Here is a 24,178-nt window from a genome sequence, read left to right on the forward strand (position 1 = left end):
TCCCCTTATCCCTTTCCCACTTGGAGACATCGAGAATATTTGATTATTAGTTATCTTTAATGGAAACACAGATTACAAAAAAAACAAAACTCGCATTTTTCGAAAAAAAATAGTTTTTGCTCGTAGAGGAGCTGGTTTTGGGACGCATTAAAATGGATATGGACACTTTTCGCAGAGCTGTTATGGAAATTGACATTTTTCCGATTAAATGGGCTTCTGAAGTGTCTGTCTGAGTACAGCACTAGGGCGCCACGAGAGATCAAAGTCACAGCTAATCGTGCATCTCCTCTGTAAAATCAATAACTTCATCGCTTCATCTGTAGCCGCACTTCTGCAGCGGCAGCCTGAATACTTGTTCTGGACATTCTTTTACATTCCACTGAACAAACTTCTGACTTGCATCTGAGACTCTCAGTGGACTCTCTGCGCGAGCCAGTGCGGCACGCGCGCACCACACTGCTGAGACGTCACCCAAGTGCTCCTTTTTAGACAATCAAATAAAAAAAACACACATTGCCGTGTTTATAATGACTTATCGCGTGAGTTGGTTTGTGTTTTATTGTATTATTATGAAACCGTATCATTGCGACACAGTTTTTTTTTAATTCCTAGAATTTGGCTCAAGTTTCATGTGTAATGAAACAGAACCCAGAGCTGCTGAGTGTTTCTGCATGGTGCGTTCACTGAGCCCCGGATATCGGCAGTAAAACGAAGCAGTTTGTCAGAGAAAACATAGAACACCGGCACCGTATATAATCGATTGATTAAATAGTGTCGACGTTTTCTCTGAAAAACTGATTTGTTTTGCTGCGGATTGTTTAAAAATGACAAAGTTTAGCGGACTGGGTTGGGCCGAGTGGCTGATTGCTTATGTCCAGAGGTCAGTGAACGCACCATGCGCAGATTCTTGTCTGCTGTGGGATCTGTCCATCAATCTGTTCAGAGGTTTAAGGAAAATAAAGGGACGGGTTCATGAGACTGAATTCAAGCGTTTGAGGAGCATATCCACTAATAATAGTTATAATTAATTAATAATTAATTAATTAATAATAATTAAAAGTTATAATTTTGTTAAAAACATTTCATTTGGTCATTACCTCAAAATGTGACAAGATCTGTTGAGATTAATAAAGTTCTGAATATTGATATCTGTTTCCTAGCTTGTTGTCATTGTTGATAATTATGCTAAGAAATCAGTGTCTTCACATAGAGAAGTATCATTATTCACTATTAATAATGTAGAACTAAAGGCGAACTAAGCAAATGTATTATTTCAAACTGGTAGCCCTTCGTATGATTCAGTACCCATGAAGTAGCCCGCAGTTTCAAAAAGGTTGGTGACCCCTGTTCTAAAAGGTTCACATATTGATGCAGTTGAGGGGCCTTAAAAAATCCTTTTCATGCATTAAAGCATTTGTGATAATCACTACCACCTTGTGAGATAGAAAGATAATCTATGCCGCCACACAACGCTTCAAGACAAACAGGCAACTGACTTTAAACAACCAACGTAAAATACATTTGGGGCGAGTGGAGGTCATATGTCACTGGCACGTATTGGCCAAAAAAGGCCAAGATAACAGACACGGCTGGGAGCTGGCATAAAGGAGTGCAGACGCTGCTGAAGTCACACAGCTGCTCAGCAGATGTGACCCAAAAGTCCACATGGACCAACAACACAACTGCTCCTTGTTCTTCCTCAAACACACAGGCTAAGATAGGTAAATGACGGTGATTTTTTTTCCAGTTCAGGTTCACGATCGAACAGGCACGTGTTTTCAACTCTCCTCAACTCTTCAGCTTTTAAAGTCTGTTAAAGTTGCTCATAAGCGACTTTATTCACCAAGCTACTGCAAAACAGCTACTGCAACGAGGAGAGTTGAACATGGCACTAATGAAAAATTTTGAAGCTGATTTGACGGAGCTCAAAATCGCACTCGCAGACACTCAAGCTAAGCTTTCTCCAGCACTTCTGACTGATGCTAAGCTATGAGCTCTGATGGGGCTTGAGGCTAAGCTATCACCACTGCTATAACTCATGGAAGACTTCTGACAGGAAAGGCACGTAACGAACAATGAGATAATCGCCAAGATCTCCTGAGAGAAGAATGCATGACATGGATAACAAGCACGGATGAATAATGTGATTCTCAAGGGACTTCAAATATAACCCCGGGCGTGGCCTGGAGCTACCAACGTTAGCATGGATGCTAATGGAGCTGTGATGGATGCTAACCCGACCATGGAAAATCAGGTTGTATTATTTTCTTGTGTATAAAGTGATTTCCTTAAATACTGTTGAGGTCTGTCATCCGGTTCCTCAGAGAAAGAATACGGATAAACCAGCGATCCTGATCAGGTTTGTGAATCAAAAGCACAAGATAGCTCTGATGAAACAACGCAAACACCTGAAGGGTTTGGCTGTTTATCTTGATCACCTTTCGAAATATCATGCTAATCTAGCAAACCACGTGAGACTGCTACGAAAGAGAAAACAGATCCAAAGCACTTAGATCCAGAACTCAAGAATCTTTGTAAAACCACCCGGACCACTGGACCAGACGAAGTCTCTGGAAATAAAATCCATGAACGACTTTGAGAACTGTGGGATTACAATCATATGAACCTTTAATTGAAACAAAATAAGTGTGAAATGTGACCTCAACAAACCACTGAACGTGAACTTTGACCCGATTCTCAGTTGAGCTCAGTGATCTCAGTTGATCACAATTCCGCTGATCTTCTTCTTTTCCTTTCGGCTTTTCCCTTCAGGGGTCGCCACAGCGAATCAGTTCCCTCCATCTAAGCCTGTCTTCAGCATCCTCCACTCTAACACCAGCCACCTTCATGTCTTCATTCACTGCATCCATAAACCTCCTCTTTGGTCTTCCTCTAGACCTCTTTCCTGGCAGCTCTAGACTCAGCATCCTTCTACCAATATATTCACTGTCTCTCCTCTGAACATGTCCAAACCATCTCAGTCTGGCCTCTCTGACTTTATCTCCAAAACCTCTAACATGTGCTGTCCCTCTGATGTATTCATTCCTGATCCTATCCATCCTGGTCACTCCCAAAGAGAACCTCAGCATCTTCATCTCTGCTACCTCCAGCTCTGCTTCCTGTCTTTTCTTCAGTCCCACTGTTTCTAGTCCAAACAACATGGCTGGTCTCACCACAGTCTTGTACACCTTTCCTTTCATTTGTGCTGAAACTCTTCTGTCACACATCACACCTGACACTTTTCTCCACCCATTCCAACCTGCTTGCACTCTCCTCTTCACTTCTTTTCCACACTCTCCATTACTCTGTACTGTTGACCCTAAATACTTAAACTCCTCCACCTTCTTTATCTCTTCTCCCTGTAACCTCACTCTTCCACTCTGGTTCCTCTCATTCACACACATGTACTCTGTCTTACTGCGGCTAACCTTCATTCCTCTCCTTTCCAGGGCAAACCTCCACCTCTCTAACTCCACCTCCACCTGTTCCCTGCTCTCACTACAAATCACAATATCATCTGCAAACATCATAGTCCATGGTGATTCCTGTCTAACCTCATCCGTCAGTCTGTCCATCACCATTGCAAACAGGAAGGGGCTCAGAGCTGATCCCTGATGTAATCCCACCTCCACCTTGAACTCCTCTGTCACCCCTACAGCACACCTCACCACTGTCTTACAGCCCTCATACATGTCCTGCACTGCTCGGACATACTTCTCTGTCACTCCAGACTTCCTCATACAATACCATAGTTCCTCTCTGGGCACTCTGTCATAAGCTTTCTCCAGATCTACAAAGACACAGTGGAGCTCTCTCTGACCTTCTCTGTACTTCTCTATCAACATCCTCAAAGCAAATGTTGCATCTGTAGTGCTCTTTCTTGGCATGAAACCATACTGCTGCTCACAAATGTTCACTTCTGCTCTTAGTCTGGCTTCCACTACTCTTTCCCACACCTTCATTGTATGGCTCATCAGCTTTATTCCTCTGTAGTTACCACAACTCTGCACATCTCCCTTATTCTTAAAAATGGGCACCATCACACTTCTCCTCCATTCCTCAGGCATCTTCTCACCACCTAAGATCCTGTTGAACAACCCGGTCAAAAACTTCACTGCCATCTCTCCTAGACACTTCCATACCTCCACAGGTATATCATCAGGACCAAGAGCCTTTCTACTCTTCATCCGCTTCAAAGCCCCTCTCACTTCACCTTTACTAACCTTTCTTACTTCGTGCTCCACAACCGTCACCTCTTCTACTCTTTGTTCTCTCTCATTCTCTTCATTCATCAACTCTTCAAAGTATTCTTTCCATCTTTCCATTACACCACTGACACCTGTCACCACATTACCATTCCTATCCTTGATCACCCTAACCTGCTGCATGTCCTTCCCATCTCGATCTCTCTGCCTTGCTAGTCTGTACAGGTCAGTCTCTCCCTCCTTACTACCCAACCTAGCGTACAAGTCATCATAAGCTCTTTGTTTGGCCTTTGACACCTCTACTTTCACCTTACGCTGCATCTCCCTGTACTCCTGTCTACTCTCCTCAGTCCTCTCAGTGTCCCACTTCTTCTTAGCTAATCTCTTACTCCGTATACACTCCTGCACCTCCTCATTCCACCACCAAGTCTCCTTATCAACTCTCTTTCCTGATGACACACCAAGTACACTCCTACCCGTCTCCCTGATCACATTAGCTGTAGTTATCCAATCATCTGGGAGTACCTCCTGACCACCCATAGCATTTTTATTCAGCTCCTCATACACAGCTTTTAAATAATGAAATACTGAAATGCAGGTTTAGCTTAAATGTCTTTATAAATGTCCATCATCAGCCAAAACCACCATTTTCACCGGAGTGCATCTTTTTGGGGTCGTTTGGTTGCTGGAGCCTATCCCGGCCACTGTTGGGTGAAGGTAGGGTTTACCCTGGATAGCATACCAGTTTATTTCAGGGCCTCATAAGAACTTAAACAGATACATTTAGAACACTAAGATAAAAAAAATACAGCATAAAACTTGACTTCAAAATTCATCATTTATCATGAAAAGTGGATTTTTAAAGAGTTTCCTCCGATTATCTGGAACAAACCGGGAAATAGATCAAATTGCGATTGGTGTGGATCTTTAACTTGAACCTTCAGGGATAATACCATTCTACTGTAAAGTCAAAGGTCACCCCATAGAAAAAGTGGAAATTCTCCAGTGACGCTTGGATGAAATGTAAGGAAACTGTGGGTTTTTGGTGTCACCGTATGGACACAGGTTTCATCAAAACAACAGAAACAGTTTCCAGGGAGGAAAGAGTCAACGGCCTCTACTTGGACTGCCATGCTTTGTGGGGCTTTGTCTTTGCTTTTCATGCAGCACTTGGCTTTAGTCATCTGAAGATTCTCAAACACAAGAGTCTGGCTCTTGAAGGCCATTGAAGTGATTTTCTGCCATGAATGTGTAGGGCTTCTGGGAAATAACGAAGGGCTTAAAGTAGGTCAGCTCTGGCTGAACGCCACGGGGCTCTTCTGCCCTTCTACCTTTTCAAGAAAGAGACCCAATCAAATCTCTTTGCTCTGAGTTCAACAGAGTTTTCTAAAGAACTGATATTCTCTGAAAGGCCTTCGTTGCCCCCCTCTTTTACAGTCCAGTTCCTGACATATGATGACAGCAGTTAGAATGTTAGGTTGTAAAATCGTCTTTTTTGTCTTTCAGGGATGTCTCAGTGGTTTGCAGGTGTTTTACTGAACTCATCTTTGAGGCAGACTGTCTAGACTTGAAAACTTACTTCTGTGATTATGGGAGGAAATGCTTTTATAAATTTTGGACAAATGCATCTTTTTTTTTTTTTTATTTTGAAATAGTTAAACCTGAAGATGAGGTCGTTCTGGGCCTGAGGTGGAAAGTGCTGCCGTGGGCTGGAATGAAGCAATCCTCTGTCTCATGTGCAGCATTTATTCTGTATGTGAGAGACCTGCAATTCACTCAAATGAGGGTTTAGTGCTGATTTAACTAAATTAATTTAAAAGCAGTTTCTAAGAGATGAATGCAAATGACTAAATATAGTTCTACTTTGGTGATTTTTTTCATTGATAAAAATCCTAAAATTATTAAGTACAAGATAAAGTTTAAATAAGTCCAACTCACTTTTGGCTTTAAAGGGGAACAACATGAAAATTCTACTTCTTGAGGTTCTAAGTTCAGCTCTATAAATAACCTCAAAGTGATATTTTGATCTGTTCAGACTAATCCTTTAAAAACCTGCACTGTCTGCAGCAGCCCCTCCCATACCCACGAAAACAAGCGGTTGGAAACGTGCTGATGTAAGATCAATGAAGCACCACAGCTATACCAGGAACCGGTCTCTGACCCATCGTTCAAGGTGGTCTTGGTTTTTTTCCAATCGGACTGAACTTCTGTTTGCTCTGAGATTCTTCAGTTTGAATACGAAACAAACCGAGTGCGGAACAACTGAACCAAAACAACTGAACCAAAACAGCCACAAATGTAGAGCATTAGATTATTATGTTAGCCAAAAGGAAATAATTGATCCATCTGTTTACTTGTTAGAAATGTTATTTTAACACTATTAAAAAATTTAAAACTCTCTTTTTGTGACTCATTATGCAGCACCGTGCGCGGGCTGCTGCTGTGACGTCATCTGAAAGCTCTATTGTAGTCCCAACAGAATTCTCTTAAAAACAATGTCATAAAACCACAACGATGAGACACGGAAACTAATTCAAATGTGGTCGGATGAATTCATGCTCAATAAAACAACTTTTAATCTGATCCACATTGATTCTACCAACAATCTACATGTCACAAACTCTTATTAGTGTGTGTAGCTGTAACCATAGCGTCTCCAGTAACCGTCATGCAGGATTCCTCCGCGGTACCAAAGCTGCAGTGAAAAGTGTTGAACCTGGCCTTTATACAGACACTCAAAATCCGTTCGAAAATACAAAGTTCGGATAAGGGAAAAATCCTGGACAGCATTTGCAGACCGCAGCGAATCCATCTTTCTCTTCTGTTTTGACCCGCCCCCATACTTGCTGGCCAATGACTGAGTAGACCTGTAGTCACGTGGTTTTGTTTACAAAGTTTGGTCATGCTGATGAGGCTTGGGGAGGCAGGCTCAAGGATGACGTTGTGAAATGGGCGGGACCGACAAGGAGCGAACGGCGGAGCCTCAGAGATCAAGTCGTTTTACTCCCAGGTATTAAAACGGTCCAAAAATTGACTCATATTTCATAAATGATTTGTGTCTTAGTGTTGCAAAGGTAATACATAATCATATATATTGATATAGTTTATTCTGAAAGGCTGAAAAAATCATGGTAGGGCCCCTTTAAAGTCCCTCTCCAATGAAAATCATGTTTTTTGAGTTTTTAACATGTATGTGTGGCATTCTTCTTCTGAAAGAGAAAAAAATATAATAAGAAATCATTTCGTTTTTGCATTTCAGAGGATTTCTCCTTTTAAATCGCTGTCACTCAAACGGTCGCAGAAAAAATCTCTTTAAATTCCTGAGCCTTGCCCGGCTATAGCGTAGGGGCCTGAAAAGATAATATAATGTCCCACTTCTGAGCTGTAAAGGATTGTAATTCAGTGAACGGCCGTATTGATGTTAGCTTATAGCATTTTCACAAGGAATCTGGAATGGATTGGATTTATTGGTGGCAGTCAATAATTAGTAAAGGTACTAATTATTGCCTGCTCGTATTTAAATTTCGTCCACTACGGGATTTTTTAAAGGTGGCCTCACGTATTTAAAGTGAAACTGAAAGCAAAATCCCATTAGCTGTCACATATCTGCTGTAAACGTTTGATCCATCCTGCGGAGGAGCGGCGAGCTGCAGCTCTGCTCAGGATCCACCGAGTGCTTTAACCGGACACCGGAACTGTTCTCCTGAACGTAACCCTTCGTCTGCATCTAAAACAATTATCACTGCTGTATGCATTTAGAAAATGACACGCGATTAGACCGTTTCTTTATTCTGGTATTTCATTAGATTTCTTGTTGAAGTAAATTCAACAATCAGCATGTGCCAGCATGAAATCAGTTTTGAGCTCCAGCTGCTGCCCCCCCCCAGCATGTCTAGGGGGAATAATGGGCAGGGTTACACTGCTCAGCACCATAAGCCACGCCCACACAGAGGGATTTTTGAAAAGAAGGCTTCAGATCAACAGGAAAAATGGCTTTTTAAGACATTTAGAATGTGGAATTTTTGTTAAAAACTTCACAGTCCTAATTAAAACCTCACTGTGAATAAATAAAGAAAATACAAAAAAATGGTTGTATGGCCTCTTTAGGTCTGTCCCAACTGCCCTTACAAGTGAATTTGGGCTGTCTGTGTGTTCTATGCAAATCTGCATAGAGTGAGGCAGAAAGAGAGAGAGAAAGCTTGTTCAAGAAAAAAAAAGAAAAGAAAAAAGAAAGACATGTGCAGCGCAAGAAGTCACCTCCCCACCACCCCCGTCTGCTAATCGTCTCTGTGTGAAGCAGTTAGCTTTGGCTGATGCAGCAGCAGGGCATGCAGTCATTTACAAACAGATCCAGACAGAACTAAAGGATAAAGCTGCTGGTCTACAGCAGCACCTTAACCTTTAATAAAAGTGTTGATTTTGAAGACAGCGCTGCTGTTACACACTGATGCTACAATACTAGCCACAAATAATGCTATCGAGCTGTCCTGTATGATGTCTATAAATGTAAACACAGAGGAGTGGCTTAAAGTCAGTCGTTTTCACTGAGCGGACTTTAAGACGTGGAGGACAAATACAACAAGATGAATTCATAGAACATTTATAAGAACTGTATTTTATAAATATAATAACAGTCATTAATCCACTTTGTATTAACTTTATTGGTAGTCTCTTTGTAGCATCACAGAGCTGCATCTTTACTGTCAGTGATATCATGACAAATATTCAAAACATTGAAATGTTTTTAAGCTCTTTTTGTTATGATTAATATAAATATGAATCCTGTGGACAAAGAATTAAGAAAAGAGCATTTTCTGTCAATCTGCTCCCTTTGCTAAATCTGTTCTTGTTTTCTCTGCATGTTTTGAGTTTACAGTTAGAAGACAATAAAGACATGCTCAAATTATTTATTAATTGATTTTATGCTATTTTGTTTTCTTAAAAAGTAAAAGAAAATACTGGATGTCCACATCAGGTTCAGACTACAGGTGACTGACTGACAACTCTCCTCTTAGGGTGATGTCGTGAATCAGTCTGTTTTTCCCTCAGACCACCAGAGGGAGCCATCGCCTGAATTCTGAAACTCTCCTGAGCCTCATCTTCACTCCATTTCCCATAAGCCTCTGCCTGCTGTTCCCAGACCTCACCAGCTCTAACAATCACCACAATATTTATAAGGAGGCTTCAGGCTGTGCTCAGGTGTGAAGTCTTGTTTTGGTGTACTCCTGCAATCCTGAGCGTTACCGCCTTCAGTCCTGTTCCTGCTTAAGCCTGCCTCGACCCCAGCCTGTCTTTGACCACCGTTCTGCCTCAGCCTGTGACATACTCCTCGTCGTGCCTGACCCTTGCCTGGATCCTGACTACTCTGGTTTTCCTCTGATGCCCTTATGCTGGTGCTTGACCCCTGCCTGCCTGACCCTGATTTAGTGTTGTGGACTTTTAGCTGTGCATCATGCCTGTTGCCCTGTCTGTGCCGAATAAACCTGCTGCACCTGGATCCAGCTGTCTGCCTGTTCTTGACAGAAGACTTCACCAAACATGAATCCAGCAGCAAGTGTATCCAGCCTGTCAGACTCAGCTGGTTATGCTGCCATGCTACAGGAGCAGAGTCGCCAACTCCAGCTGCTGACTGCTGCGACTGATGCCATCACAACACACCTTCAGGCTAACATGCCAGACGACACACCTGGTCCACCTCCAGCTCTCCCTTCGGAGCTGCACGACGTGTTCAATCACCCAGCGGACGGCAAAGATCCTGGTGAGCAGCTATATGGGATCCAGCAGGGGCAGCAGACCGCAGCTGCCTATTCACTCCGGTTCTGGACCCTGGCAGGACGTACTGACTGGACTTCTAGTACGCTGAAAACTGCTTATCGAGAGGGGCTCACAGCAGAGTTGCAGCGAGAGCTGGCGTGCCGTGATGTGGACTTGGATTTGGACCAGCTCATCACACTCACCATCAGGCTCGATAACCTACTGAGGACCCGGCGGCCGCAGAACTCAGCCATGGTGACTGCCACGCCCGTCTCATCTCTCCTCATGAAGGCCTCCGGTTCCAACCACGAGCCCATGCAGCTTGGTTCCACCCGACTCTCTCCAGGGGAGCGACTGAGACGTTTTCGGGAGAACCTATGCCTCTACTGCAGTCAGCCCGGCCACATTCTGAACACCTGTCCAAATCGCCACCCACGGCGCTCTGCAAGGCCGGTGAGTGACTCCATACTCACCTTTACATTCCCAGTGACTTTGTGCTTTGACGGCCATGTAGTAAAAACACAGGCCATGATTGACTCTGGGGCAGCAGAGAACTTCATTGACCTAGCCTTTGCCCGCACTCATAATGTTCCTTTGCTGTCCTGCAATGCCCGTGTGGCAGTCACCACCCTTGACGGAAGGCCCCTGGGGCCCGGCTGTATCCAGTTTCTGACTCCTGACATCCAGATCACCGCACCCGATCATCATCATGAAGCCCTCCGTCTCTTCACAATTGAGTCCCCCCGCTGTTCCATCATCCTCGGTCTGCCCTGGCTGGAGAGGCATGACCCCACAATCATCTGGTCAGAGCACAGGCTGTCGTTCTCATCCACTCACTGGCAGCGCCACTGCCTTCGGCCTATGAGAGGGCCTACATACTTTGCAACCATCGCAGCCACCACCCTCGCTGAGACCAGCGCGACAGGGGAAGCGGAGGGATTGCCAGTTTTTTATGATGACCTGCAGGAGGCCTTCAATAAGCAACGTGCCACACAGCTCCCTCCACATTGGTCCTATGACTGTGATATCGACCTCCTGTCTGGAGCTTTGCCAACCAGAGGTCAGGTGTTCCCGCTTTCTCAGCCTGAGACGGCTGCCATGCAGGCATACATCCACAAAGAATTGGCTAAAGGCTTCATAAGGCCATCCACGTCTCCAGCTTCGGCTGGTTTCTTCTTTGTTAAGAAGAAAGATGGTGGCCTGAGACCATGTATAGACTATCGCAGCCTGAATGACGTGAATGTGAAGTATCGTTTCCCCCTCCCCCTGGTTCCTGCAGCTCTGGAGCAACTACGCACTGCACGCTTCTTCACAAAGCTGGACCTCCGAGGTGCGTATAACCTCATTCGGATCCGTGCGGGTGACGGATGGAAAACCGCATTCTCTACAACCTCGGGCCACTACGAGTACCTTGTTATGCCCTTCGGCCTCTGCAATGCTCCCTCTGTGTTCCAGGCCTTGGTCAATGATGTCTTCCGGGACCTGCTAAACAAGTTCGTCATTGTTTACATAGATGACATCCTGGTCTACTCTGACACCTTAGAGGAGCATGTGTTCCATGTCCGTCAGGTCCTGCAACGCCTCATCGCCCACCAGTTGTACGCCAAGCAGGGGAAGTGTGAATTCCACCAGACATCAATCTCGTTTCTGGGCTACGTTATCAGTGCTCAGGGGGTGGCCATGGACCAAGGGAAGGTAGAGGCTGTGGTCCAGTGGCTGCAGCCAAAGTCTGTGCGGGAGCTCCAAAGGTTCCTGGGTTTCGCCAACTTCTACCGGCGGTTCATCAGGGGCTTCAACACAGTCGCTGCACTGCTTGCCTCGCTGCTAAAGGGTGGTCCGTGTCAGCTATATTGGACACCTGCAGCCACCTAGGCCTTCGAGAATCTCAAGTCCTGCTTTTCTCAGTCTCCCATACTCCACCATCCGGATCTCACATCCCAGTTCATAGTGGAAGTGGATGCTTCTAATACCGGCATCGGGGCAATCCTATCCCAATGTCATGGTCAGCCGGGCAAGACATACCCCTGTGCCTACTATTCTCGAAAGCTCACGGATGCTGCGCGCAACTATAATGTGGGGGATCGGGAGCTGTTGGCCATGAAGGCGGCATTTGGTGAGTGGAGGCATTGGCTGGAGGGGGCTTCACTACCATTCATTGTTTTGACTGACCACCGCAACCTGGAGTACATCCGTACTGCCAAACGCCTCAACCCTCACCAGGCGCGGTGGTCCCTGTTCTTTTCTCGTTTCAGGTTCCAGATAACCTATCGCCCTGGCTCCAAGAACGGCAAAGCTGACGCTCTGACTCGAATCCACGACATCACCTCTGATGCTCCTGCTGACCCAGAACCCATCGTTCCACCTACACTCGTTGTGGCTCAAGTTCAGTGGGACATCATAACGGAACTTGCCCAGGTCAACGAACAACATCCTCCTCCTCGTCATGCCCAGCTGACCGCACCTATGTTCCTCCATCACATCGCCAGCAAGTGCTCCACCTGGTCCATGACACACCTGCCGCTGGCCATCCAGGTATTACAGCCACACAGACTCTAACTGCCAATCTGTTCTGGTGGCCTACCCTGCAGGCGGATGTTGTGCAACATGTCACCAAGTGTTCCACCTGCCAGAGGACCAAGACACCCTGTCAACGCCCTGCTGGTCTCCTGCATGCCACTGCTGATTCCACATCGACCCTGGTCGCATATCGCAGTGGACTTTGTGACAGATCTGCCCCAGTCTCAGGGTAACACCGTCATTCTAACCGTTGTAGATCGGTTCTCCAAGGCATGTCGATTGATCCCTCTACCAAAGCTCCCATCGGCTCTGGAGACTGCTGAACACCTGCTTCACCATGTTTTCCGGTTCTATGGACTTCCTGAGGACATTGTGTCTGACCGCGGTCCTCACTTCATCTCCCGGGTCTGGAGGGCAATGTGCGATGGCCTGGGCATCACAATCAGCCTCACATCTGGTTATCACCCAGAGTCAAATAGCCAGGCGGAGCGTACAAACCAGGAGGGGATCCGTTTCCTGAGGACATACTGTCATCAGTGGCAGGAGGATTGGAGCTGGCTCCTGGTCTGGGCAGAGTATGCCCAGAACTCCCTCAAAAAGACCGCCACTGGGCTCTCTCCGTTCCAGTGCATTCTTGGCTTCCAGCCGCCATTCTTCCCCTGGGCGAGGGGTACTTCAGAGCTGCCGGCTGTAGATGACTGGTTCTGCCGCAGTGAGGAGACATGGGAGGCGGCCCATGTCCAGCTCCAGCACGCTGTCCGCCGCACCCAAGTACAAGCAGACAAACACCACAGAGAGGGTCCCAACTTCTCTCCTGCTCAGTGGGTCTGGCTCTCAACCCGGGATCTACGCCTCTGTCTGCCCTGCAAGAAGCTGAGTCTGAGATATGTGGGGCCATTCCAGATCGTCAGGCAGGTTAACCCTGTGTCTTTCCGTCTTCAGTTGCCTTCACAATATCGTATCTCCCCCACGTTCCATGTTTTTTTTTTGAAGCCAGCTAGAGGTCCTGACATTGAGGAGCCTCAGGCGGAGGGTTCGGATGTTACAGTCACCCCCTTGATTGTGGATGGTGAAGAAGCATACCGGGTCAGAGAAGTGCTGGATTCCCGACGCCGGGGTGGGCACCTGCAGTACCTACTGGACTGGGAGGGGTATGGTCCAGAAGAGCGGTCTTGGGTAGACCAGGACGACATCCTTGACCCTTCCCTTGTTGCCGACTTCCACCAACGCAATCTCTCAGCACCGGCACCACGGGCCCGTGGGCAGCCTCGACGGCAGCAGGTCCGTCGCTTCCGGAGCCGGTCATCGGGGGGGGGGCTCTGTCAAGAATCAGTCTGTTTTTCCTCAGACCACCAGAGGGGAGCCATCGCCTGAATTCTGAAACTCTCCTGAGCCTCATCTTCACTCCATTTCCCATAAGCCTCTGCCTGCTGTTCCCAGACCTCATCAGCTGTCCCTCATTCAACAATCACCACAAACATTTATAAGGAGGCTTCAGGCTGTGCTCAGGTGTGAAGTCTTGTTTTGGTGTACTCCTGCAATTCTGAGCATTACCGCCTTCAGTCCTGTTCCTGCTTAAGCCTGCCTCGACCCCAGCCTGTCTTTGACCACCGTTCTGCCTCAGCCTGTGACATACTCCTCGCCGTGCCTGACCCTCGCCTGGATCCTGACTACTCTGGTTTTCCTCTGATGCCCTTATGCTGGTGCTTGACCCCTGCCTGCCTGACCCTGATTTAGTGTTGTGGACTTTTAGCTGTGCTAAAATGCCTGTTGCCCTGTCTGTGCCGAATAAACCTGCTGCACCTGAATCCAGCTGTCTGCCTGTTCTTGACAGGTGTAAAGGAGTTTTTTTTAGGTGCTAAAGAGAAGAAAAAACTCATTTGTGATAGAAAATAAAGCTCTTCATAGAAATATTCATAGAAAACCAGAGAGAAAAGACTGAATAGAGATTTAAGAAGTTACTTAGAATTTTTTTTTTTTTTATCTGAGGTTTATATGTTGTGACTTCCTCTCGGTTTGAATTCAACATAATATTTTTTAAATTATATAGGATGCTTAACAAAACACCTGCTACATTGTTCTACAAACATTTTTACAGCTTGCATTTAGTTGCACTTTTTCTTTGTGCCAATTTCCAAAAGACATGTTAAAATAAAATAATTTCTATTAAAAATATTCTGTCATTTGTAACCTTTGAAATGAAAAAAAAAAAATCGAAATTTTTTTTGGGCCATATCACCCAGCTCTACCATCCTGCCTGTTTTCCAAATCTCCAAACCCTGACAGCTGCAGATGTCTCCACATTCTGATTGAATAAACACACCTGGTCCAAGTAATCAGTAGCAGGGAGTGCAGGGAGAGCTGGAAAATAGGTAGGGAGTTAGCTCTTGAAGACCAGTGGATTCTGAGGTGGAGAAAAGTGACTTTACATATTGGCTATATGCTGTGATGCATAACACAGTATAACAACTTATCTCCATGTTAGTCTCATCTTGATTGCTTAATTGCTTTTCTCTGCTTTAGAATCCACTGGAATTACAATTATTGTGTAAACAGTTGAAGAGCTACGGTAGTTGAAAGACTGTCAACATTGAGTCTTAAAGGGTTAAAGATCGTGCAGAAAGGTCAGATGTCAGCAGTGGGAATGATTCTCCATATTCACACAGTACTAAAACTGATGTGTACTGTATTTCAAGGCTTGTGTTGATAAGTAAATAGTAATGAATTAATCACACAAGAACATTCATCCCATGACAGCACTAGTAAAAGGTACAAAGTGTAATGGTACCTGCTCCACTCTGATCTCATACTCTCCATTCAGCTTCTTCCCCCTGAAGTACTTTGCCCTGCAGGGAAATAAAGAGACGTGATGAGTGACCAAAGGAAAATCAAACATCTGTACAGGTTTAAGAACTTAATATGTGCGTAGCAATTCAATATGTGAAGACTCTTAGGAGCACGTGTTATTCAGATTCCTCACAGTCAAAACATCCCAAAAATATCTCTTTGCTTATCTCATTGAAGGTGAGCTTAAATTTCAGCAGACCTTCAAAAATACCCAGCATGCCCTTTTTCCATTCGGGGTCTGGGTGAAGCTGAATTCTTTGTTTTATCGACAATGACATTCTGACAAGACAACACAGAAACATAATACCTGAAAGTACTTTTACTGGAGCCACCTGTTCATAAAATCTGAGGGGGTCGGCACTACAGTGTTGGCCCCCAGACAGTTAAAAGTAACCAATAAATGCATTAGATCATGGATTTTCACCACTGTGCCCTGAGAGATCGTCAGGTGTGCCGTGGGAAATTATCTAATGTAGGGTTGGGCACCAAAGTTCGGTTCCAAGTAGGAACCGTTATAATTTATGCGGTTCTACTAAAACCTAAAGAAGCTGCTGCAAACGATGCCGCATTTCGATGCTTAGTTTCATTGGAGGTCTATTTCTCTGAGGACATGTCAATTAAATCTCCTCTCTTCAGCACTTTGAAGTTGTACCCAATCCCTTTTACTTTCCTGTGATAGTGGGCGGGCTCATATAAAACCGCTGACGGGGCAAACATGGGCATGGGCAGCGCTCGAATGTCTAGCTGCATTTCACAGCAGATCAACGAAGTTTGACAGGTCGCTGTTGCATCAGCCAATCAGAACTCAGACAGCCTCCTGGACCAACGGAGCTCGTCCGTTCCACACGCCGGGGGAGAGACAGCCGCTGCGGGAAGCACGGGCAGCCAGCTTGGCTCTCTGAACTGTGATGTTCTATTTATTTTCATTGACAAAAATATAATAATTAAAATAAAAAGGTCCCCTATTTTCCCTCCTCTCGGCTTAATGCGGGAAACACCCATCAAACTCAGTCAGAAACAGCTGAAGCCGCTGACATCCAGACACGCAAGTTAGATAATAAAAAAAACCTTAACGCCTCAAACAAACTCAAGGTCACATGCTTGACTGGTGGCGAGCAGTGCATTTGATCAGCACATCGCCCGTTTGCGGGAAAAGAGAGGAGGGGCCACTGGTCCGCAGCTCAGAGGTTGTGGAACTCTGTTTCTTGCGCCATGACGCTCTCGTTGCAAAGACTTGCTCCTGTGTTGGATGATGTTGTGCATATAGTGAACTTTGTGAGGATGCGACCTTTGAAATGTCACTTATTTGCGTCTTTGTGTGAGGAAATGGGAGCGCAACATAAAGCCTTATTGCTCCAAACGGAGGTTGTTTGGCTGTCGCGTGGCAAAGTGCTGGGCCGTGTGTTCGAGCTGCCACAGGAACTTAACGTTTTTCTGACAAACGAGATGTCCGATTAATCAAAGCTGCTCTCAAGTGATGAGTGGTGTGCAAAGCCGGCATACCTGGCTGATAGATTTCATCATCTGAATGAACTGCGCACACGGATGCAAGGCATAAGTGAAAAACTGCTTGCTCACTGATAAAATGAACGGATTCTGTTTAAAGGTGCAGCTCTGGCAACAACACGTGCAGCGTGGCAACCTTGAGATGTTCCCACTCACTGAGGAACTGCATGATGGCAACACTGCTGCAATGTGTGAGGTGATTGGCACATATTTGAATACTCTCGAGGAGAAGTTGTCATTTTATTTGTCTTCAGCCTACACAGAATGCCTTGACTGGGTTGCGCCGGGTTTACAGAAGTGGCGCAGAACAGAGGCCGCCTCCATTCGACTCCCTTGTTATCCAATTAAAGTTAAAGTCCCACTATTTGTCACGCACCTCGGTGTGTGAAATTTGTTTTCTGCATTTGACCCATCCCCTGGGGGAGCGGTGAGCTGCAGACACAGCCACGCTCGGGAACCATTTGGTGGTTTAACTCCCCAGTCCAACTCCTTACTGCTGAGTGTCAAGCAGGGAGGCACTGGGTCCCATTTTTAGAGTCTTTGGTATGACTCGGCAGGGACAATGGCGTCGTTCACACCAGAAGGCCCGCGCGGTGCAGTGGATCGTTTCGCCTACTGCTCTATTTTGTGCACGGTCCTTGGGCAAGACCCTTAACTCTACCGCCTACCTCATAACCAATGAGAGACAATGATACACATGTCATGCCAGCTCAGACGTCGCCCGGCCAAACAAGGTCTGCATCAGGTGCTGGGGAACCAGAGCACCCTGATGGAAAATGGGCTACTGGAACAAGAAAAAAAGGACTAGATGTGAGAACAAAGGTCTGGTGGAATGCTACTCCTCAAGTAATCCTACTCAGAGAGGTTACATGGAGAGAATGTGGAGTGAATGGATGCTTCAGAAGCCACAATCAAGGCTAACTGTCAAAAAACTAGTAGCTCAATGTTCTAACATCCACAAACGGCAACAGCTATCACAACTTGAGATTGATAAGATTCAACATAAATACAACACTACGGCAGTGCGACAACACCAGGTCAGAGAGGAGGCTATACCGAACTCCCAACCAGAACTTGGGAACACAGCCCCAATCACATTCACATTTTCAGTTGGCCCACAATAAAGTCACAAAACATCCAAACTTCAAGATTTTTTTTGTGTCTGTTCCAATCTCTCTATCACAAAAAAATCATAGTTGTAGAAGTAACTGGAAACTCAAGACAGCCATGACATTTTGATCTTTACAAGTGTAAACTTCTGACACAACTGTAGGTCTAAACCGTCTCAGCCCTCCTTTTTGGCTCCTCCCTCCTTGCCAGGGGTGGGGGGTGCGGCGCCTGGCGGGTCAGCTCTCGGGGGGTGGGACACCTGGGCTTGGGGAACTTGGACCCAACGCGGGCTCCGCCATCGGGGGTCAGACTGCCAACTGACCCCAACATATCCCCTTTGCACGGCGGGGGTGGGCGGCCCCTGCCCTGCTCCCCCCCTGGACCTTTCACGGTGGGGGCGGGCGGTTGTCCGGGGTGTGGGGTGGGTTGCCCTTGGGGGGCCCTGGCTCGTACCTGGGGTGGGGCGGGGGGTCCTCGGCACCGCTGGGTGGTGGTGGGTCGCCCGGCATCAGAGGGAATTCCGGCAGGCTAGCATCATGGTATTTACAGAAACATGGCTAACAGCGGTAACACCGGACACCGTCATGGCTCTGGACGGATTTCAGATGACCCGAGCGGACAGGACGACGGAGAGCGGTAAGAGGAAAGGAGGAGGACTGGCAGTATTTGTCTATAACAGATGGTGTAAATCCAGCCACATCACTGTTAAGCAGCGGATCTGTTGTGAGGACATTGAACTGTTAGCCGTTAGCCTGAGACTGTTTTACATGCTGAGGGAGTTCTCGCACGTTATCGCGATAGCTGCGTACGTACCCCCCTCTGCTAACGACGAAGCTGCATGTAATGTCCTGTACTCTGTGGTTAACAGACTCCAGACACAGAGCCCAAATGCCCTTCTCCTTATCTCTGGAGACTTCAAGCATGCCCCTCCATCATCCACTCTTCCAACCTTCACCCAGCACGTCTCATGTCCCACCAGAGAGAATAAAATCCTGGACCTCCTTTATGTCAACTCTAAGGAGGCATACACCTCAACTGCCCTCCCCCCGGGAAATTCTGCCCATAACCTGGTTAATCTCCTGCCTGTATACAAACCACTTGTATGCAGGCAACCAGCTGTCTCCCGCACAGTGAGGACATGGTCGAAGGAGACTGAAGAGGTTTCGACACAGCTGTGTGGGAGGAATTGTACAGTCCACATGGGGAGGACATCGACTGTATAACGGACTGTATAACAGATTACATGAACTTCTGTGTGGAGAACACTGTACCCACCAGGACTGTACGGTGTTTCTCTAATAACAAACCCCGGATAAATCCTGACACAAAGGCTCTCCTGAAGGAGAAGAAGAGAGTTTTTAAATCAGGCAACAAGGAGGAGCTGAAAGCTGTGGAGAAGGAGCTGAGAAGGAACATCAGACAAGGAAAGGCGTGCTACAGGAGGAAGATGGAGGACCAGCTGCAGCAGAATAACATCAGCGGAGTGTGGATGGGACTCAGAACCATCACTGGATACCAGGAGCCCAGCACTCCAGCTGAGGGGGACCAGATGTGGGCGAACGACCTGAATCCGTTCTTCAACAGATTTGAGCAGATTCCCACCCCCACCCTGTCTGAACTGCTGCAGTCAACAACTGCTACCCCCACTGTGAGCCATTCCACCAGCAGCTCTGACTGGTTGTGAATAGCCCCAACTTCACAAAAAGTGCTGCAGATCAGCTGCGTCATCCGTCAAAATTTGAACCCAATGAAACGGATTCGCAGCGACACAGAGGTCGATCTGCAGACGCAAGACGTGAACGCCTGCAGTGGAAGTTCCTCTCGCACTTTTAAAGTTAGGAAAACACTGCGGCGCACGCATCAGAGCCGTGACGCTAGCGGTGTCAGCCCGGGGTAACAGCGGTTAACATCCAGGGAAGGGACATTGAGAGAGTGCAGTCCTACAAGTACCTGAGTGTTCACCTGAGCAATAAGCTGGACTGGTCCAAAAACACAGATGCGCTGTACAAAAAAGGGCAGAGCAGAATTTCTGCTGCGGAGACTGAGGTCTTTTGGAGTCCAGAGACCACTCCTAAAGACCTTCTATGACCCCGTAGTGGTATTAGCCATCTTTTATGGAGTGGTCTGCTGGTTCAGCAGCCTCTCCACAACAGACATGAAGAAGCTGGAAAAGCTGGTGAGGAAGGCCAGCTCCGTTCTGGGGCTGCCGCTTCAGTCTGTGCAGGAGGTGGGGGAAGGGAGGATGGTAGCCAAGCTATCATCCTTGATGAGGAACGATGCCCATCCCCTTTGCGACACGGTGCTAGCTCTAAGCAGCTCTTTCAGCCACAGACTGATCCACCCCAGGTGTCTGAAAGAGCGGCATCGCAGGTCGTTCCTACTTTTGTAAGTTTCAAGGGATTTCAGTGAGAATTGTGGGTTTGTCCTTCTTTAACTGAGGGGTACCAACACTTTTGTCCACCACTGTAAATGATTTGTCCGTGGATGTTTTGAATTTTTTTGTTTTTTGTTTTTACTTGTCCTGTCCAACAGCTGAGCGAACAGATGTGGGCTGAGAGCTTCTTGTGTTGGGTAGATTTTACTGTCACAACAGGAGTTTAGTGAGTATAAACCCCTGTTGTATTTCATGCTAAACTTTATTTATATTGATTATGTTTTGTTTTTGTTTAGTTGGAAGAAGAAGAGGGAGTGGGGGGTAAAAGAGAGAGGGGGTGTTAGAGAAAAAAGAAGATGGCAACAGGGAGAAACAACATCAGAAAACATCAAGGCCTAAATATTAAACTAGAATGGGCGGGGCCTCTCTACACACACACTCTGTAGTTACACACATACCTGTTGGTTAAGATAGTCTCCACATTTAAACTAGTCAGAATGTACACAATGTAACTGCAGCTCACACACTTAATCATATAAACCGACACAAATAAAGCCTTTCATTCTGTCACACAAACTATTAGTGCTAAGGTGAGCTGACACCTGTGCTCAGGTGAGTGTTTATGTTTTGTTGATGTGGATGATGATGGAATGTACAAAGGGGGAAAACACCCGGCCATCTCCATACCAAGACCCCCCGCCAGAGCAGCAGCACCAGCAGCCAGGGCCCCCCCACGGAGAGAAGCCGCCCGTCGGGCAATCCCACCAAACACCCAGACCAGGGCACGCGGGGCTGCCGCAGAGGCCCCCCACACCCAAGAGCAGAAAGGCACAGGAACACAGAGTACAGGCCCCAGCCCAGCCAGAAGAGCAGCCCCCCCACCCCACCAGGAGGGCCAACGTGGGACCCCACCCCCCGGAGAGCCCCCCAACCCCAGAAGAGTTGTTTTGAAATTTGATTACATCACTGATATTAATGATCCTTTATAACCTGAATCTGTTTTTGTACAGTATAAATATTTGATGTTAAGTCCTTAACCGGATATTGATAATTCATGTAGAGAAAATGGTATGGTCGAGCCAGGTTGGGATTATATAAGTTTGCTTCCTTCCATTCCCTTTCAAGCAATCTACTTGTCATTCATTATGGGATTTGTTATTTCATGAATTATTCCTGATTGCTTGAAATAAACCATTTCATTCATTCATTCATTCATTCATGCTTCTGTATGTGGTTTGACCAAGATATAGTTTTTGACTGAATCCAAAAAAAAACTCTAAACAGATTTTTTTTACTGGACAAATTATTACATTATTTTACTAAGACATGTACATGTGTGTTAATTTAAAAACATATTATGTTGAATGCAAACAGAAAGAAAGTCACAACATAATAACCTCAGATAAAAAACACTTTTGTTCCTAAGGAACTCCTTAAATCTCTAATCAGTCTTTGCTCTCTGGTTTTCTATAAATTTGTTGGTGAAGAGTTTTATTTTCTATCACAAATGAGTTGTTTCTTCTCTTTAGCAAAGCTAAAAACACTCATATGAACCCAAAGAGGAGAGCTGTAAGTCTGTCACTCTATTTTCTAGATTTTTTAAGAAAACAAAATAGCATAAAATCAATTAATAAATAGTATGAACATGTCTTTATTGTGTTCTAACTGTAAATTCAAAACATGCAGAGAAAACAAGAACAGATTTAGCAAAGGGAGCAGATTGACAGAAAATGCTCTTTTCTTAATTATTTCTCCACAGAATTAATATTTATATTAATCATACAAAAAGAGCTTAAAAATATTTCAATGTTTTGAATATTTGTCATGACAGTAAAGATACAGCTCTGTGATGCTACAAAGAGACAACCAATAAAGTTAATACAAAGTGGATTAATGACTGTTATTATGTTTATAAATTACAGTTCTTATAAAGGTTCTATGAATTAATGTTGTTGTATTTTTTCCCCCACGTCTTAAAGTCCGCTCTGTAAACATATTGTCCAACTTTGAACCAATCGGGTTTACATTTATAGACAACATACGGGACAGTGCGTTAGCATTAGCAGCCAGTATCGAAGCATCATGCTAGCATCAGTGTGTAACAACAGCGCTGTCTTCAAATCAACACTTATTAAATGGTTGCAAAGTGGAACTGAATACCTCTCAAGCAGGCGGCCATTACAGCGTGAAATACTTCAGCTATAAAGACTGTTCATGGGTCAAAGTGAAGCAGAGGAACAGGTCTGCAATGTGTTTGACAAATTCCCTTTTTCTTTTTACAAAATAAAGGTCTGAATGATGTAACCACTCCTGTGCCAGTGGCTTTACTGATCATGTGAACTACATGAAGGCTTTTTCAAAAGCAGTTCTGTCACTCTGAAATGTTTGCACTGCAGTTCATGAACTTTTGCCCTCTTCTTCAGGAAGCGATTAACAAATCCCAGTAGAATTTTCTGCTTGGTGCGAGTGTGTGGCCTCCCCGCTCACCATGTAGGAACAACACGGAGTTAAAACTCTCTTCATGGACTAGGGGCAACCAGACAATCTCACGGCACTCTTTTAAGTATAAGAAGATGCAAACACTTTACCAGAGCAGAACTGAATTGAGTAATCAGATTCTTATATCATTCAGAATGCAGGGCAAACAGACTGACAGCTACTTGGCAAACGCTCTGGGATGGCGGACAGAAAAAAAAGCCAGGGAAAGTGAGGGACACGGGCAGAGAAAAAAAGGAATTGTTGGTGGTTGCAGTGATGCTCTCAGTGCTGTGCACTGCTATTGTGCATCAGTCACTGCTGGAAGCCAAGGCTGTCAGGACAGAGCAGGGGTTTCCAAGAGACTCCAGCCTCTCCACTGGAATGACCTGGAGGAAATTCAGTCCTGGGGGGCAGGGCATGGACGCACAGACCTTCAAAGTAAGAGCTTTTGAAAGAGGCTTATGGCTGACCTACATGACATTGTGGACATGGTGAAAAAATTGTGACAGTAATGGCTTCATTTACTGGAGCCAGAGGTAAGGCTTTTTCTATGGGTGACATCGCACCTGCTTCGTCCAGTTTTATATATACAGTCAATGATGTGCACATCCTGACACAGCAGGTACCAGAGTGTACCTTACTTGATTGACCATCCACTATTTGATGGAAAACCCCCTCCAGCCTACTGGCTAATACTTTAGCCAGGATTTTAGAATCACTTTTTAAAAGTGAGATTGGCCTATACGAGTTGCATTCTACAAGGTTTTGATCCTTTTTGGAAAGTAAAGTGATACAGGTTTGGTTTAAACTGCTAGGAAGATCGCCTTTACTAAAAGACTCCATAAACATTCTAGTCATTAGCGGGGCTAGTTTATCTGCAAAAACTGCATAAAATTCATTCGGCAGACCATCCAAGCCGGGAGATTTGTGGGGATTTAAAGCCTTTATTGCTTCTAAGATCTCGTGCAGCTGTATAGGTGCCTCTAAAACTGAAGCTTCATCAGGACGCAAGGTGGTCATTGGTAAATTTAGAAAGAATTGAAAAAGAAGGTCGGGGTGATAGGAATTATTTGATTTATACAGATTTTTATTGTAAAATCAAAAGGCTTAACTTATTCCCTGCTGGTCAGTTATTAATGTACCATCCTGTGCTGTTACTCCATTAATCACTTGCTTGGCCCGTGCCTCTTTCAGTTGTTTTGCTAGTATTTCACCTGCCTTGTCTCCATGTTCATAAATGTTACTTCGGTTTCTTAACAATAAATATTCAATGGAATGTGATGTAAGCCTGTCATATCTGGCACTAAGTTTTAAGCGTTTTTTATACAGGTCTTGAGAAGGGTTTTGAGAGTGTCTATAATCTATGTCAGCTATTTGTCTTTCCAAA

At 45.6% G+C, this 24,178-nt stretch overlaps 1 protein-coding gene across 1 annotated transcript in view; it reads right to left on the minus strand.

Annotated features, from left to right (window-relative positions):
* The window catches only part of syn3 (synapsin III), a gene marked incomplete at its 3' end in the record, with an annotated part of 112,326 nt that overhangs the window by 14,629 nt on the left and 73,519 nt on the right, over positions 1 to 24,178 (minus strand). The window contains 1 exon segment of the mRNA XM_024294611.2: positions 15,265 to 15,322. Within this exon segment, the coding sequence (XP_024150379.2) occupies positions 15,265 to 15,322 (58 nt within the window).

The sequence above is a fragment of the Oryzias melastigma genome, linkage group LG23 (genome assembly GCF_002922805.2).
Source record: "Oryzias melastigma strain HK-1 linkage group LG23, ASM292280v2, whole genome shotgun sequence".
In the NCBI taxonomy this organism is placed as follows: Eukaryota; Metazoa; Chordata; class Actinopteri; order Beloniformes; family Adrianichthyidae; genus Oryzias; species Oryzias melastigma.